Source organism: Alosa alosa, chromosome 10 (assembly GCF_017589495.1).
Source record: "Alosa alosa isolate M-15738 ecotype Scorff River chromosome 10, AALO_Geno_1.1, whole genome shotgun sequence".
NCBI classification, from domain to species: Eukaryota; Metazoa; Chordata; class Actinopteri; order Clupeiformes; family Clupeidae; genus Alosa; species Alosa alosa.
Genome location: NC_063198.1, coordinates 17,016,760 through 17,035,814, shown reverse-complemented (window position 1 = coordinate 17,035,814; position 19,055 = coordinate 17,016,760). Strand labels below are relative to the sequence as shown.

The following is a 19,055-nucleotide window of genomic DNA, read 5'->3' as shown; positions in this document are numbered from 1 at the left end:
GGCTAACTAGCCAGATTTTGGAGTGCAGGGGACAAGCCGAGATGGGCTATGAGACATAATGCTCACACTGGTATCATGTTTCGATACACTTTAGGTCAATATCACACCGGAATTCTCCTTTAAGGCATTTCTTGAGAAGAAGGATGTTATTGGCTGTTCTCCTTACAGGATTCACATAATCTATTGCTCTGATTGGTTAGGTCAATCTAATTGCATGAAATTCCCTGTATTGATTGAAACACGCCCCATAATCACATCCATATGCCATGATACATTCTATGCAGAACTTGATTTGTCTTGCTATGCTAGGAGAGTATCAAGGTACTCCCTATGAGTTTTTAACACCACAGTGAGTCAAGAAAGATGATAATTTCGGTTACACTTTACTTGACAGTATCAACATAAGAGTGCCATAAATAAGTCATAAACGTTTATGACATAACGCTTTTGTAATTAAGTGTCATTCGGTTTTTGTCATAACAAGTTAGGGTTAGGATTAGGGTTCATGCGTCATGACACTGTCAAGTAAAGGGTTACCATAATTTCTTTCTTTCAGAAGATTTCACTGAAGTCGAATGGACAACATTCATGTTAACCCTTAGAACTCCAGCTAGCTCAGCTGCCAAGCTTCAGCTTACATTTGAGATGTGTAAATGTGTCACAAGCCCTGCATGTGAATGTACAGATATTTCAGAATGACAAATGTTAAGATTGCTACCACTGCCTAGCCTGGCTAACGTCAGACCTCATCTCGTAGAGATGGTGTCTGGGAACTAGACATTCATTTTCTCGTATTTGAAACGTTGTTTCGAATACCCCGAGCCGTTTATTGGGCGCTACGAATGTCTGTCAAATGCGTCTGTACATAGCTCATAACGGCTTCGGTGTGTCGTCATCATCTTGCTGCCCTCCCTCCGTTCTGTGATAGTTTTCACCTCAACGAAGGAACCAAAGTCCATATAATCCAGGCTGCCTAGCAGCGTGAATAAAATCACGCGCGTAAGGCAGCATGGGAAAACCCAGGCTAACCTCTGCCCATGACTCAAATAAAATATTTGGACATTTCATGATGTTTATGGACGTTCATGAGTTGGAGAACATTTTAGAATCAGCATGGATAGATAAACAGTTTTTGGCATTGTCTGCACAATGCACGACCTAATTAACTTGACCCTGATATTATACAAAGTAAACGTTTAATTATGTAGGCATGTGTCTATGTAGGCCTGTGTTGATCTATGATTGAATACACAAAACAGTATCCCATACTGACTTTCATAGTGTGAGACATGGGCGTAGATTTAGTGTGGGACACTAAGGACTAGTCCTAATCAAAATTTTAAGATGACAAAATTGTCCCCACCAATATTTTAGCAAACTCATTTGTGCTGCTGATCATTCCAGACAGTACAAGAAACGTCGTCATTTGATTGGCTGAAAAACCGAGGGGGAGGGGGAAGGGTTATCTGACACGCACGCTACACGCACAGAGTGTGTCAAAGCACAGGCTACTTTGCACTGGCAGTCAAGCGAGTGGGTGTGTCAACGACAACGGTAAGTTACTAGGGCTGTCTGCCAATACATACCCCATAAAAGGCCAGAGTAAAACATTTTGATATTCCCTTCGCCCTTCAGCATGTACATGTTTGCCCCTTTTTGTGGTTTGTAGATCAGCTATGCCACCTAAGAAGAAGAAAGGGGACATACAAAGCTTTTTCATTATGTAGGTCTAGTAGGCAAAATAACTAGCCATAAAAACTGGCAACTGGTGACCAGGCTTTCAAATGCGGATTTTACTGTGTAAAATAAAATTAGCTGTTAGGATATTACCCAGGATATTGTCACAGCTAAACTTAGCTTCTGTAATCTTTCAACCAAAGTTAGGAGTCATGTTGAATAAGGGTGTGCCGAACGGACATTCGCATAGGCTATAGCACAGAAAAGTCACCATCACTGACTGTTAATTGGGCTACCAATCTTGTAGTCGCAATTAACAATGAATCCGAGACATTTTCCTGTTCCTATTCTGTTTATGTAGGCTAATGTATTTGTGAATGTAGCCTGCACAATGCAAAGAAATAAAAGATAAACTATGGTGCATTTCCATACTCATAGAAATGAACATTGCGATTTTCAAAGATTTTCTTTGACTTGTTAGTTTTTTGAACATTTATTTTATCTAATGACATAGCAAACATGATGAATTGAATCCACATATCCTTGCACTTGCACAAACTATTTTTCACTAGCCTAAAACCTTGAGACTGAAAGCTGAAAGCTTGCGTTCACGTTCTACTTAAAGTGACAGGCACTCAATTAGATTTAGCCTACACACCACAAATCAAATGTGATGATATTAAAGACAAGTGTAGCCTAATAATTATCAATGTGATGTAAATATCAATGTGATGTATTCAAATGACTAAATATGTTCAGCTGTTAGTAATTATGCAGATCATAAAATACTATAAATAATTAACAATATAAAGTTTATATGAATATTAGCTAAAAAAAAAAAATCTTGAATTTCCCCTTGGAGATCAATAAAGTATCTATCTATCTATCTATATATCTATCTATCTAAATTTCAAAATATGAAATAGAAACCTATGACAACCATCACTTTCTACACGTGTGTGTGTGTGTGTTTGTGTGTGTTGTGTGTGTGTGTGTGTGTGTGTGTGTGTGTGTGTGTGGAGGGTCAATCAAATTCTATGATTGCCACTGATGTGAATGATTTCACAAATCACACAAACCAAATCAAATTTAAAAAATGTGCAAAAGTATCGAAATCGAGATTCTTCACTTACTGTTGGAATTGAAACAATAATGTTGGTATCGTGACAACAGTAGTTGGGAATGTGTCCCCACCAAAGCTGAGGCCATTACAAGATCATGCTTTGCTTTAATGTCAGCAGAGGTCTTTTTCCAGTATTTACTTTAAAGGAATTTTGTAACAAATTAACGATTTTGGGAGCATGACATGTAAATAGTGGTTGTTGTCTGTTTTGCTTTGGGCTCTTTAAAAGGAAAAACAATAATAACAAAAAAAACAGCACCTTAGTACATACATCACATAAAGACACAGCACAGCAGCACCTTAACTATAGTACATACATCACATAAAGACACAGCACAGCAGCACCTTAACTATAGTACATACATCACATAAAGACACAGCACAGCAGCACCTTAACTATAGTACATACATCACATAAAGACACAGCACAGCAGCACCTTAACTATAGTACATACATCACATAAAGACACAGCACAGCAGCACCTTAACTATAGTACATACATGACATAAAGACACAGGGTTACTAATGTCAGGAATGATTTTTCGTACTTTTGATTCTGAATACTTAATACATCAGGCAAATTTTACCTTTACCCTTTCCTCCATTTCACAATATATCCATATATAATACATCCACTTCACCAGGTCACTCACGATAACTTTCTATTTTTTTGAAACTGCGTTACAAAAATAGAGAAAACATGTAACAAATATGGTCAGTATGTTAAACATTTATTTACAGACTGAATTTACCTTGTGGTGCCCTGATCACTTCTCTAAAACCCTTCAATGTAACCTTTTGTATCCTTGTGTGCACTAATCAATCTTGCATAGTCTCCTGACAAGACTATAAATCTGTCTACATATCTCCTTTACTACTTTATTTACCCGCATGCTCTCTATCACTATACTGCAGGCTCATTGTATTGGCCTCCCCCATCCCTGTCCTTTGTCTTATTCCCCTCATTGCTCTACTTGTCTCCTGAGATGACCTCATGTCATCTCACACACACACACACACACACACACACACAAACTCTCCTTTTCTGGGTTTCTCTGGGTCATTTCACTGCATTCAAACAGTGTTTGTCTACGACCATTATAGAGATCACTGTTCACTGTTCTATAAAGCCTGTTGCGTTTTGGTCCTGATAATTTTATTTTTGTAGCAACAGAATTTCTTTCCATCCTATTCTGTCCTTCTTGCAATATTATGCACTGAACTTGAGAAAGCAGCAGTGTGCAAAGGCATGAGCATGACCGCTCCATGTCAGTGTAAGAATACTCCTGGCCTAGTGACATGTTGTCATACGTGACCCTGGAAGGATTGGTTATTTTTTCACACCATCTTTACCATGACACCAGGTCAGTGGTCACATGGTGAGCACACATTTTTGTCATACCCCCAAAATATCTCCCAGCTCAGTCTTAGAGACACAGCTTATGTCACTACAGCAACCTAAAAGCCATGACGACAGAAGCAGTCAATCAAGCTACTATGCAATACAAACTGAAAACTTAAAACTCAATCAGCCATAGCAAACCGTTCTATGCCCAACCAGTTGAGTTTAAAGACACCTGATTGTGTTTTTCTTTCATTCACTTAATTTCATTGAAATATGAGTAATTTTTCAAGATTTGTTTTCAGCATCAACCCTTGTCAAGCTATGGATGCCTCAACTCTGCAGTCACATTAAGATAGTTGAGAGGCGCTGTGCAGTGATTTGTACACATAACTTTGCATCTCACGTTGCTCGGACCCCATTTGCTTCCTTTCCTCACTTGGAAACACAAATGTAATCTTTTTGGAATTGTTGCCATTCTGCTCCCGTGATTACTAGTAGTAAAGTGTCATTTTTTAGTTATTTTACAAAATGAAAAATGTTTTTGTCCGGTCTTTTTTTAGAATTAGTGACTTTTTGTCAAAACTACAGGACAAAAGCAATAGAACACTTCAAAAATGTCCCTTATACAGAATACCAGCACAGCCACTGAAACAGCATGTTCATGTGCGATACCACAACACTCCATCTCTTGAGATAAGGGTTAATTACAGTATGCCACAATCATGGGCAATTATTCTTTCAACTGGCTGGTAGGTATCTTGCTTGTGTGGTGGTCAGTTGATAAAATTCGAATGATGTTTTTCAAAATAAATGTATGTCAAAAAACATTCAAACTAAAGTACATTTAGACACAGGTTAAAGACCGTATTCCGTTTTTCAATGTGAGCACAGAAAACATTCAGGGAATCTTTGCCATTTCCTTTTGTTGTGTTAAGGTGGGCCAGACAGGGTCAAGTGTCATCTCGTATAATAAGGTGGCAATGCAAAAGAGGTGCAGAAGAACCCCTCTGACCTACTCATGCTAGACACCACCACTCAACACTCAAAGTCCCCTCCATACATATTCAACTGCCTCTTCCTGAGGCTCCTCCATCCATAACAGAAGAGAACTCCTTTTGGCATCAGCAGAGTAGAGGGTGCTGAGGGAACTTGCCACAGAAGCATATGTTGCTCTTGCTCCAAAGGATTTATTACCTTGCAGAACTTAGAGGCAGCACTCAAATATCAGGGTGGCAAGAGAGCTGCTTGTGAGGAGTTGATATTGTGAGCGCTGAGGACTGTGAACAGGTAGGTAGTTCTTACCTCCTCTCTGGGTGAACAGTACACAAAAGTAGAGAAAATGGAGTATCTACATCTTTAAAATGCCAGCATTCTATCCAGTAGTTGAAGGAACCGTAAGAACCATGTGTATTCATTGTGAAAGAGCTGGACTGTACTAGAAAGTAATGCAGTGTTGTCTGTAGTGTGCTAAAGACTGCTACTGTAAATGCATGAGGATGTATAAAGTCATTAATATCTTTTTATCTCTTCACCAAGAATTTCTGTAGTGTCATTAATTTTGGCATCATAACAAGTGCGTTCAGTTTAAGTTGCCCTTTCAGAGCACAATGAAAACACTGAGTTATAAAACATTATGATGTAGTTTGTGTAGTGCACATGATGATTTTTATGTGTTCTAATCTAATTTTAGCCTTCCATCATTAAGTACCCTAAAGTTGTTCTGGCCATGCATGGTACATACGCTATGACAGGATTCTATTACAGTTGTGCAGTTTGGCGCCCACACACAAAATCATTTACTTGGACATGCAGGTCTACAGTATTAGTTTCAGGGATTGGAATCTGCGGAGCTGGATGGTGCTTGTGGTCAGGTGGTGTGAAGTCATTGCAGTGAGGCTGCAGGGTGATGGCTAACTATAGATGAGGGTGTGAGATCAAAATGTGCCCTGAGATTCCTGTATGGGTGGGGTTACAACCATAAAGAGGAAACAGAGCTCTAACTGTATCTATGTTTTTAGAAATAAATTGCTGCTTAAGAATATGGCATTTTCCTTGCAGTACAACTGAATTTGAAAATAACTATAAACTATGGACAGCACAATTAAGTACAGCACAATTATTTGGGGATTTTAGCATGTTTTAGTACTTATTTCTTTCAGATTCAAAAGTTATCAAAGAACTTACTGAACAATTTTACTCCTAAACAGAACTTTGTCAAAGTATAGCTGCTACACTGTTAATGTATAAAATGATGGAAATGTTTTATTACCAACATAAAACATGACCTGGTAAACCGTTTCAGTGTTCTATAATCTATCTGTTTATCCTGGTATGAGGCCCATTACATAATTTGCCAGCTAAAGTTTAAACCTTAGCAGTCATTTAACACCCAGGGGTATTTGTCGTCAATGACTGTTTTGCCTGAGTTATACCTCTAAGTCTCATTCTGGATAAGACACTTTGCATCCTGGTGAGTGTACTGAACGTGTTAAGCGTTGCCTGAGTTGATATATGAGAAGTTGGCCATGGATGCCGTGTCAGCTGTGAAGGAATTTTGGTGGACTGTAATCCTTCAAGCAGCACGTTCTAAGTGTGTCCTGACAAAGTGGTACTTGACTGTGGCTTTTGGTAAAATGGATTGCACTCGACTGGATGACCCACAGAACGGCGTCAATGTTGCATAAATTAAGCACTGACAGGCTATCTGATTCATATGGCAGCCATTTCTTCACCTACAACAAATGGCTATATGTTAGTGTGCTTTGCTAACTGAAAACAGAGTTAACTGCCAGCATTTCAGGATTGGCAATAAAGAAAACTTAGAAATAATTAGCCACTTTTGCATTAAAATACGAACACCATAACTTGTTTAATTTACAACCTCATATTAAACTTTATAGTGAGAAAAGATTTACAAGAAATATGTTTAAAGGTTCTAATTCGACTGTTACATGCAAAAGAGAAAATGGGAAATGTTTTGGAGAGACTCCCTGGCTCTGCCCATAAATTGTAAATATATTGTGCAAAGGGAAATACGCATCTTTAATCACATTCATAAGGTGTTTTACTGAAATACCCACAAGGTATTTTTTCATTTGAGAAAACCCTATTCAGTGACAGAGTTTCACAACGTTACCATATCAAAAGAGCAAAATATGGTAATGACATCAACTATTGTGTTCTATAATAACTCATATTATGTTCTGTGCTCATCGAGGTCTCATCGAATAGGTAAATTACTCTTGGTACATCCGCAATGCGCACAGCAGGTCCAAGTCATTTTAATTTTATCCATCCAAGCTGCTAGTGCTGATTCACGAAGGGCTCCTGTTTTGAAGTGGAATTTTGCTCAAGAGCAATGAGTGCATTTTAATCAGTAAAAGTGATTAAATTAAAGTATCTAAAGTATCTAAATTAAAAGATTACTTTTCATATAATCACCCTATCACACCTCTCCAAAGTAACAACCTTGTGTTTCCACAACGAAACTCCAGTGATTTTTCACATAGATCTCTCTTTCTCGAGGTCACAGAGTACGAAAAAAAGAAAAGCTAGAGCTAGAGCAGCCAAGCAGCTACAGTGCTACACTCTGGGGGGCGTGACTTTAAAGGTGCCACCAGAACAGACAGTACTTGTGACCTTGAGAAACAGAGATTTGTATGAAAAGAGTTCTCCTTTAAGCCTCTATCAGACCCTGACAGATGTCTCTGTGCTGTGAGATGGACATATACGTAGGTACAGTTAGCAGGTGAGAATACCTATTTTACAATTTTTACTATTCCACCACTATAAAAAAAACAGTAACATTATATTCGATGGCTATACACTTTTTATTCTGATATGTACTCTATCAGTCACCTTAGGTAAGGCCAGCAAGTTGGTAAGTAAGGAAATAGACCTTTTTGGGCACACAAACACACACACACACACACACACACACACACACACACACACACACACACAGTTAACTATGTGTTAATAGCCAACACTGTGTATTCCCTAAAATAAAGTCTTACTAGCACAGTGTGTTATTAATGATGGTTGGTTGTACATATTTTCTGTTACATATTTTAATAATATTGTTTGTATCTCGCTTCTTTTATCAGAATCAATGTGACATGGCTCAGTTCAATGAAGTGAAATGAATTATAATAATACGGCAACCCCACAACCTAGAGCCCAGCTTCATTACCTAACTTAATGCTATAGCACGAGTATTAAGTATTTTGACACCCATCCCTTTTAATGCTAAGAGATGGGCAGAAGGCCAAATTCTATTTTGGAAAACACTGATATTCTATTTATTATAATATATCAGAATATTTCTGCATTCAATGTCCACAAACAACACCATCATACAATGACAGCCAAACTCATCACAAATGATATATGAGGCCACAGGGGTTGTACTTTTTGTCCAACATGTCAAGACTGTGCTCTTGCTTAGCATGTAGTGTCAAACTCACACTCTACTTCTGTCACCCGCTGCGGCTGCTGCTCTGCATACTGCTGATTTGTAATTAGGTTATGGAGCTTGTCTCCAGTTTCTCACTGCGCAAAAAATTGCTTCCTTTTAAGCAGCCGCCGTTCTTATGAGAGAAACATGTGAAGGCAGAAGGTGAGCGGAGCAGAACTGTGTGTCACTGTCCAAAACCATTGACAGCTAATGTGTTGATAATAGCATCAGGGGGCAATGTCAATCACACTGTAGAAACACATATAACTTTTTTTTTCCCCCTTTCTAAACTTTTAGGGTTATGAGTGAAGGGTTTCATGTGACCATGAACATTTGTCCCCCTGCCTGACTGCTAAAACCCCCTATCGTCCCCGGACATCTCCAATGTCAATCTGTTTGGCTCCTTACTGTTGCGGAAGCACAGCCTGTTTTCAAGCATCAGCCAAGACCTTAGTAAGACAAGGGGGGAGCCATTCAGGGCAAGCATGCAGATTTAATGTGGACAATAGTTAAAATGAGGCCCATCACAAATAGCTGCAGGAGACTATTTACAAAGAGAGGACAATTAGAGGTCCTTGAACCTGATAACATGTACCTCACTACACTACACTTTCTGATTTCTTACTGATCTCCTGATACACTTTCTTTTTTATTGGCAAATACATGTTTGTTTGTTTGTTTTTGCTCCTCATATACAATCAAAACAATAACAATCCATGAAGATACACATTAAATATACACTGCTGATGAATCCCCCTATGCAATATCCAAACAAAATCACAAGCTACATTTATATCTGAATTTACACATACAAGCTCATACTCTCTGCCATACATATTTGTAGTTCTGGAGTTAAGTATTGTACACATATCAGAGAAATGCCTTCTGTACTTAAGTGATAACATCATATGCAAGATATTCTCTAAATATTTTTTCACATAAAATAAAGTGCTCCCTGATCTACACAGAGGTAAATACAATGGACGCACAACATGACCTCCAACCAGTTAAGACGTTCCGACATCATGTGCCACATAATCAATGAAATACATGGATAGACCAAAATAATGGCAATCAGAATGATCATAACTACCACTACTAGTGTCAGAGTGGGCTGTGAATTGTTATCAATTCAGTAACAAAGAACATGAAGATCAGATAATTGTTTTTCCTTATGTTCCAACACATTGAAGTCATATCCACTGAAACCCCCACAATTTCTTGTTTAAATATCAAATTCTGTACCTCTATAGGAGGCAAAATAAAACAGAAACAAACCAAACTGTTGTTTCTTATGATACGATCCATTATTCAACACAAAATATACCACTATAGTAACAGCAGCGAGGAATGGTATGTATATCATGTATGTATTCAAAATTTCATTAAAATTAATGAAAAAAAAAAAACCAGTCAGCCACAATTTACTCACAGGTAACGAAGCACTCACCTCGGAGTTACATCATATGGCACATCATAGCTACTACAAACTCCAGGTTGCAGATAAGGTACAAAATAACCCCACCTCTTTTACCTGTACCCAATGAACAGTCTGCTAACTGAATAAAAACATTGAGGTCAGACTTTACTGTAAAATTTACTAACTAGTCATTTATGAGGCATGTGATACCAGCCACAGAGAGTGGATTACATAGCCCACAGACGTGCTTCCACTGAACCATTATGGTCATATGAGTTCCTTCATTTACAATCTGTTTAAAATTAACCCCCAGTGTAAAGGTCTGTGCACAATCTCTCAGTAGTCAAGTGTATGTGCCAACATTGGAAGGATGACTAGCAGAACTGATTTTTGATTGATGGATGGATGGATACATGGATGGATGGATTACTAAGAGATTGGGTATGTGTGTACAAAATAGCGTCAAAATGTATTTCCCTGTGTATGCTGGGAAGGCACTGTTGTTTTATTTTAGCATGAAGACAGTGGAGGAAAAAAATGCCATTGGCATTCAGAGCACTGAAAAGTACATTTGAAGCATTTTGTCTTCTATTGACATTTACTACTATTCTATCAAGGCCTGAGCTCCCATTTATTGTACTTGGATATAGAATTTCAATTAAATTACTTTTATTTTTTGTCTTTTTATAGTCAGGCGAATTATTCTACAAATAATTCAGAAAATCTAAATATCAAAGATGATACCGATTCTTGTGCTTGTTTCACTTCGACACCTCATCTTCACCTCATCGCCTCATTGACAACCACATCGTTTTGTCATCAACTGCAACTTCAACAATGATAACAGTTTAAATCTCATTCACTCAGCTGTACAAATGATTGCATCCTCACTGGGGAGTTCTACATTTACATGCAATTGAAAGTTGCCAGTTGGAGGAGCTGTGGTACAAGCAGCATCCCCTACCCTACTACATATGGGCTCAGTGCCCACAAGTGACGTGTCAAGTCCTTACGGCCCTTCCCCAGACGAAGCTTAAGTCTGAGGAAGGGCCGTAGGGGCTTGAAACATCACTTCAAATAAAACTTTAATGGGAGCTCTCTGGTGTGCGGATCTTCACTTTTCCTTGAACTGCAGTGCCCACAAGGACACAGGCTCGAGTCTGACCTGAGGTCATTTCTCAATCAAACAATCCATAGCTCTCCCATTCATTTCCTGTACACTCTCCACTGTCATAAATGCTCTCAATAGAGGGCTCGAAGAGGTTGAAAATAAATCTTGAAAAGGGGGAAGTAGCAAGTCATTATATTGAGATCTCTAGTGTATCTAGGCTCTGAGTGATTTCTATTTTTCTTGCTGCAAGACAATGTTTTTAGACGCAAGACACACTAGTAATATTTTTGAATAGGACAGGTAGTGATTGTCTGGCAATGCCTTCTCATTCACAGTTATGCTTTGCTGTTTATATTCTCTCTATACAGACCCCTCTGTTGCTGTAAAACTCTAAGCTAAAGCAAAGATGAAGTTGCCAAAGTCGAAAGTGACGGATAACTCTGCCGAGGGGCAGAAAGGTAAGGAAAAAAAAGGAGATCGAACAATAAAATAAAACAAATCTATATCACCAGGTAAACAGCAATGTATGGAGGAAATAAATAATTAGCTATTTTCCTGATGTTAGATGAACCAATCATCTCTATCAAACATCTCTCCTGTTATTCCCAAGAGAATTTCTATTGCATTTGCTACTTTGAAAAGATTATGGACGATCTACGGTACTCATCCAGGACTCCCGAATGACAGTAGGACACATTCTGACCAGCAAAGCAAACCATTGGACCGTGCCACATCATAATCCATGTGAAAGTGTTGTGATGGAGTTAAATAATACACCATCACATACAACACTGAGACTGAGAAGTGATCCTCTTGATACAACACAAACCAGCATCAACATTTGAAGAATTCAGTGGAGTGAGCTATGTTCAATTCACAGTCAAAGTAGACTGTACGCATTTGTGACAACTGACGGTTTCCAGGCTTTTTTATTTATTATTATTATTATTATTATTATTATTATTATTATTATTTTTCCCCACATTTTTACAGTTAAACATTTGTAAGTTCAAGTTCACCTTTCATTTTTTTTGCATGTGACATTTTATTTATTTAATTGACTGGGTGATAAATCCATCCCATGTTCATGTTAGGTACATGCCTATTAATTCGGTGGTAGGCCTGACCAATTATACAGGTACAAAGTAGGCAAATTCATCAGCAAATAGGCTATAAACCTAAGCCATGATTAAATGGGCAAAAATGCTATAAGAGCATTTGCCATACTTAATCTTACCTGCAATTATTGTTTTTGTATTTTTTTTTCCACTCGCCTCACGCCTGTTTACTGCTCTGCATTCCTCCTAATCCGCTCCACACTTTGGGAACCACAGATTTAACACCAGTTATTTGCATTTATCTTTGCATCGCTTAAGTATCACAAAAACAGCTCATATTATGGTATGATATTTCCATTGATATTGGAACAGAGAAAATATGTGGAGAAAGAACATGAATCTTATTAGCATGTCAAATAAGCATGTTCTCTTTGGAAGAAACAAGGTTTGCACCCATGCTTTTCATCTAGCTTGTTTTGCTTTGAATGCAGTTGGGACTTTAAGAAACATGCTTTTTGAGAGATGAGCAATAAGAAAACAAAGATCAACCAAGGATGAGCATGAAAATGGTGGGATTTCTGTAGGGAATGGGAAGTATCTCACATCACAGAAAATTCCTCCATGTCAAATACAATCAAAATGTGAACAATGAAAATATGGATTGTTCCATTGTCCGTGGAAGGAACAAAATGCTGCACAGTTCTGAAAATGCTGTGAACATACACATCTGAGGATGGAATGTATTGATGATCGGGGGAAAAAAAGAACTACAGTAGAAGCTGATGATTCATCAGATCCATGCAAGGTCTCCAATACTCACAGTTCTAACAGTTACAAACTAACCATCAACTACACACAGAGAAGAGGATGAGAAGAAATCAGAGGTGGACACTCATCTACAATTCATGCCATTGTGTACTTATATATCTAAAAAGATGTTATATGTACTTCATGCTAATTTCCAGCAACTTTATATCCTGCTTTTATAAGGATGTCCTGAGGGATTATTTGTTTCTGCCACCATTTAGAATCTTCTACAAAGGAAAGCCCATTTCTTACACATTTTGTTGATCCTCTCCATTTGTCTTTGTCTGTTTGTCGACAATCTCTGTCAATGTTCCCAAGTCACACGTTTGACAATCTCTTGTCCTGTTTCCTTCCACCATCGTATTGTCCATTTATGTTAAAACACCTACAGTAGAAGGTGCAGGTGCTGAAGGAGAGTCCACCAAGAAGAAAGGTATGCCTCAAAGGATCACAGTCTAAACATTTGAACAATTTTTCAATACAAATGTTCGGACTGTTTTCTTTGACTGCACATATTCACTGAATATGCATATGACTATGACATATGTGACTATATGCTTGCTAACTTCTGTGTGGATGTCCCATGACTCATCAAATCCCTATTAAGGGTTTAAACAGACTCATGTCTAGCTGCTAACATAGCTATTAAAACACACCAATGTACACATATAATTATAAGGTCACTGCAGTTATTACATGGCTTGGAGGAAAACTTGATTGTGATTGGCAAACTGAGGGGTAAAGAGGTCTGATATTTTACAGACTACACTGTGTATCAGACCTTTACAATGCCCAAATCAAAGTAAAGGCTATCTAAACAGTCCCACTAGGATCTTGAGAGGGTTTGTTGCTTATATTGCGGCCAAAAGTGACTGAACTTGCTCTTTGAATTACTGGGGTTATTATTTTTGGGGAATTACTGACTGATTTTTGTTTTTAAATTACATATAATTTCTTGCATTTCTTTTGTGGGAATTATCAAGGTAATACAAGAGAAATACAAACCTGGGAAATCCTTCAATTTGACTGGATTTGCTAAAGACACAGGTAGCAAAAATAATTCAAACTTAATTCAAAGTTTAAGATAATTTCTATAGAAAGCAGCCATGTAATAACAAAGTGAACATTCTTACTGGGACTCGCACTAACAAAACTGTCCTTATTTTCTCAACACCCCTACAATCTCACAAGGGGCACAAAGGTTGAACTTTATCAAAACCTTTTACAAAACATAGCTACACTATTCTTCTTTAGTGTAGCTATGTTTTGTAATAAATTACAATAAACATTTTTTTAATAGGTGACAAGGACATTTCACTTTGTTCACCAGTATTCCTCTGCCTAATTTTCTGTGCGCTATGCATTTTAATATATAAATAAAAATGTCTTATAATTTATGTCCATAAAAGAGGAGTAGCATGAGCACATATCCATTGTCCAGATGCTTGAGAGTAGTTGATCTAATGTTTCATTACAATCTTTTAAAAGCCTAATTAATTAAAACAACATGTCGCTCCACATTACTTTAACAGGGTTACTGCTTGATTACACTGTTCTAAAATCTGTTTTTGCAATGCATATGTCTGACTAATTGCATTGCCTTTCTGTTTAGGCATCAAATTTAGGTCTAAGGTGCCTGGGGTCATGATCACACAATATATTGAAACGCTCCCGGAAGGAAAAACCACTCCAGACTTCACTCGCAAACCAATTGCATTGACAATTCAAGAGGGTAAGGCTATGCTAAATTAATTATTGGTTATTAATGACAAATATTTGCTCTTGCAAAAACTTATTGGAAAACTTCACAAGCACAACAGGAGTTTCTGCCCTAAGCACCATTTCTATAACTTCCCAAAGTGATGCTCAAATTGCAATGCAAAGTTAGTGCACTGGAAGCAATACAAAGTTAGTGCACTGGAAGCAATGCAAAGTTAATGCACTCTAATGTGTGGTGGACACTGCATGTTTTACATGTTTTAAAGATTTTACTGTACATTGACTACAAGCCTGACAACAAGGCATTTCTAAAAAAAGCTAGCAGTATAAAAATCTGAGCTCCATGCCAGACTGCACCCATATTCATCAGACCACCATGGTAACAGGTGGGATGGCCAGAATGAAACTCTGTGACCTTGGTCACATGTCAGTCAGTGACTCAGGTTTATGTTGTGGGAAATATTAAAAGCACAGGGGAAGAGTCGTGGGCGAGAGTGACTAAATTTAGGTGTCTATAATACTGGAAATGATTTACTGGATTTGCTGCTTCTTCTCTGGATGCTTGTCCACGGCACGGGACAAGCATCAAGGACGCAATGTGGCTAGAAAGAAACCAAATAGCTCCTATTGCATATCACTCTCCTAGCCTCAGCCCAAATGAGGTGTGCAATACAAGTGGTGATGATACAGGTTACACAGATAGCATATCAAAATGTTGTGCTAAAATATAGCATTGTTCTTATTTGGATATTAAAGAAAACAATGTGGGTCAAGAAAGCGTTCCTTCAGGGTATAATAAATCCCTATGAGTATCTAAACCATTTTTATAATAACATATGTAAATTCAGAAGCTCAGAGAATATAAGCAACAAAATATACTGTAGGCATAGCATACACCAGCACTGCAATAGCACCTGTATCTTTCTTGTTATAGATTTAACAAACTTTCAGAAAGATGTTTGCCTTAATCTCTGAAATGAGCCATGTTCGAGAGCATCATTCTAGAGCCCACCCTACCAATAACTCTCACTACATTAACACCTCATTGCTATCATAAAGTTGACAGCATTTAACTCCTCTTTAACTGGAAGCTAAATCGTCCATAATGAAAGCTTGGGAATTGTTTACACCATTATTATAATTATTTTTTACCGTGGAATCACTTGTGTAATATGAATAGCTGTGCTAATCATGATGTTTCAAAACGCAGGGAAGCTTGCCATATTTAAAGCCATTGTGCATGGAGAGCCAAAGCCTGAGGTCACATGGAGAAGAGCCAATGGGGAAATGAGCGACCCGGAAAAGTTCCAAAGCAAATATGACGAAAATACAAATGAACACACCTTAGAGGTAAACATCACTGGCTTTATCATGAATATGTAGAACAGGATGCCTGCAGACACATGGCAGTCTCACATGGCACGCGCACACACACACACACACACACACACACACACACACACACACACACACACACACACACACACAATCACATTTGTTGCTTATCAATTAATTGTGCACTACTGATTAACATTGTCAGTCATCCTTCAGATACCTAATGTAAGTTCGGATGAAGCTGACACCTACAAGTGCTATGCCAGAAATGAATTTGGAAAGGCTGTGTGCACTGTCATGCTGAATATTATTGAAGGTATAATAACACAACATTACAAATGCTTCAATAATATAATTCAACTGAATTTAATGGGATTCTGATTTAATCAACACCACCATAATATCTGTGTATTTTTGTTTGTTTCATGGACATCATTGTATAAAAAGTTGGTTTCAAAAAGAAGAAGGAGATGGCAAAGTCTAAAGAAGGTATGCAACATATACAAAGTAACAAAATACCTATGGTTTAGCTTCATAACTGTCATGATCTTTCCTCTCTTAATGTACTTTATGTGTATATCACATTGTACTTTTCTGTACATTTCACATTTTACACTTCTGGTTAGATGCAAACTGCATTTAGTTGTCTCTGTACTTTTACTCTGCACAATGACAATAAAGTTGAATCTAATCTAAAAAAATCTAATCTCTTTAATCTTTAAGGACCTAAACAAAATCCCACAGAGTTCAGAAAGATGTTGAGGAAAGGGTGAGTCACTGACTGATTTATTTGACATTATAAGGACATGGAGTGGTACATTGTTGGAGAGGAGAATACAGAAGCTAATCTGTTCATCCAACTTTTCCAATTTTCCCCCTTCTATGTATACTTTGCCAGTTTTCTGTACTTAATGATATTCTGTACATAATGAAATGTGAAATTTAAATGCACAAATATAGCTGCAAGCAGAAATGAGGGGGCCAAGCAGAATAGGCCAGAGTAGCCACGGCGACAAGATAGAACTCAGCAGACATCCGCGATCAACATTTTCAACTTGTGTAACATAAAAACATAACTGACTTTGTAGGGCTGAAACAGGGCTGAGTATTGCTGCTGCCGCCGCCAGCCAGCCCCTCCCCCACCTAATCACCCCTGCCCGTCCCGCCCTGCTGTTGCACACATGCTTTAGAATGAACTGGATGGAACATGTTGTCATCAGTTTCACATCAAAAAATAAAAGATCGATAAAACACATCAACAACTACAGGCCAAAACGCATTTTTGGCAATTGCAGCGCCCCTTAGAGGTCAAAGGTCACCACATTTTTTTAAGTCCTTCTGATGGGGTCATTAATAGGTATGCTAACTATGCTAGCAATGCTAACTATGTTAACCATGCTACTTAGCTAACTTAACTAACATTTTCTAGCAGTTTTGTTAAACATGTTAACTATGTTAGCAAAGCTAACATGCTAACTATGTTAACCATGTGACTTAGCTAACCTAGCTTATCATGTTTAGTAGTTATGCTAACTAGGATGACTAGCATGCTAACAATGTTAACATGCTAACTATGCTAACCATGTGACTTAGCTAACCTAGCTAATCATTTTTAATAGTTATGCTAACTATGCTAACTAGCATGCTAACATGCTAACTATGTTAACCATGTGACTTAACTACTAAAAATGATTAGCTAGGTTAGCTATGTTAACTATGCTAACTAACATGCTAACAATGCTAACATGGTAACTATGCTAACCATGTGACTTAGCTAACCTAACTAATCATTTTTAGCAGTTTTGCTAACATGCTAACTATGCTAACCATGCTAACTAGCTACAGTGGGTAGGAGTCATAGTTGATGACAAGTGTTGACATAGTTGATGACAAGTTAAAAGTAGACCGTTTAAAAGTTGAATGTAAAAAGTTCAGTAGTTTAATTGGTTACATGGTTTAACAGTGGATTATTGTAGTGAGGACTTTTATTTTGAAACAGTTTTGGGCAGAGGAAACAGTTGAATAGGATGTGTAGTCTTAATTGACCCAGATTGTATGCTTAAAGCCTGAGGCTGCAGGTGGCCTGAACACCTGCCATAGGATTCTAATTGCTTAATGGCCGTATTACGATGTCAAAATGTTAGGTCTATGGGGATTTTTTAAAAGTTTTTCTTTAATAGTTTAATAGTATAAAAGTTTCAAAGTTGAAAAAACATAGCAACCCGATCTGTTTGAAGACCTACGTTACAAAGTTTGAATGAAGTTTCTAAGTTAAACTGTTCAAGAGAAATTGCGTATGGAAAAAGTGGTAAGCGGAATAATAATAATAAGAAGTAGTTGCCTAGGAAGAACAGTACAGTGCATTTTCATGCACTGTAATAATAAGAAATCATAGAAACACAATGGGTGCCTTCACAGCTTCGCTGCTTGGCCCCCAAATATACTCACGGAAACAGTCGCCAGAACACTGGCTAAAAAATCAGGGACATCAAAGTAATGGCTAAATTTAAATCATACTGTAGCCTGGATATTGAGACATGGGCTAAACGTGGTTAAAACTGAGTTCGACCAAAAAACAAATAAAGTTAACTATAACAAACTTCAACCCTTTGTGGAACTATTTGTTATCTTCCAACTTCAAGATGACATCAAAGATGCTCCAACTATAGCAAGTTTCAAATCCAGATTAAAACCAAGCTGTTACCTAATGATTTCTGCTAACTGATCAAATGCTGTTCTTCCTCACATTGAATTGGCTCTGGGCATGAAATGTGCTATATAAATAAACTTGCCTTGCCTTGTCTAGTAAAAAGCAGACGACTGAAAAGAAGGAAGGAGAGATTGATGAGGATGTCTGGGACATATTGTTGAGCGCTGATAAGAAGGACTATGAACGTATATGTTTTGAGCATGGCATTACGGACTTCCGTGGAATGCTGAAGAAGCTGCAGGAGATGAAGAGAGTACGAGAAGAGGAGCAAGCTCAGGTATACTTTGAGACGA

General features: G+C 37.8%; 1 protein-coding gene across 5 annotated transcripts in view; it reads left to right on the top strand.

The window, feature by feature from the left end:
* The first annotated feature begins 5,234 nt into the window (after positions 1-5,234).
* LOC125302695 (immunoglobulin-like and fibronectin type III domain-containing protein 1) overlaps positions 5,235-19,055 on the top strand; it is a 38,674-nt gene continuing 24,853 nt past the window's right edge. For 3 of the 5 annotated variants that reach the window (XM_048256031.1, XM_048256032.1, XM_048256029.1), the window contains exons 1-9: positions 5,235-5,433; positions 11,502-11,591; positions 13,390-13,431; positions 14,611-14,730; positions 15,928-16,067; positions 16,269-16,368; positions 16,500-16,541; positions 16,776-16,821; positions 18,859-19,039. In XM_048256031.1, coding sequence (XP_048111988.1) covers positions 11,540-11,591; positions 13,390-13,431; positions 14,611-14,730; positions 15,928-16,067; positions 16,269-16,368; positions 16,500-16,541; positions 16,776-16,821; positions 18,859-19,039 — 723 coding nt within the window. In that variant the 5' untranslated portion in view covers positions 5,235-5,433; positions 11,502-11,539. The remainder of the gene's footprint in view (positions 5,434-11,501; positions 11,592-13,389; positions 13,432-14,610; positions 14,731-15,927; positions 16,068-16,268; positions 16,369-16,499; positions 16,542-16,775; positions 16,822-18,858; positions 19,040-19,055) is intronic. The other 2 variants (XM_048256033.1, XM_048256030.1) reach the window with 2 other exon arrangements.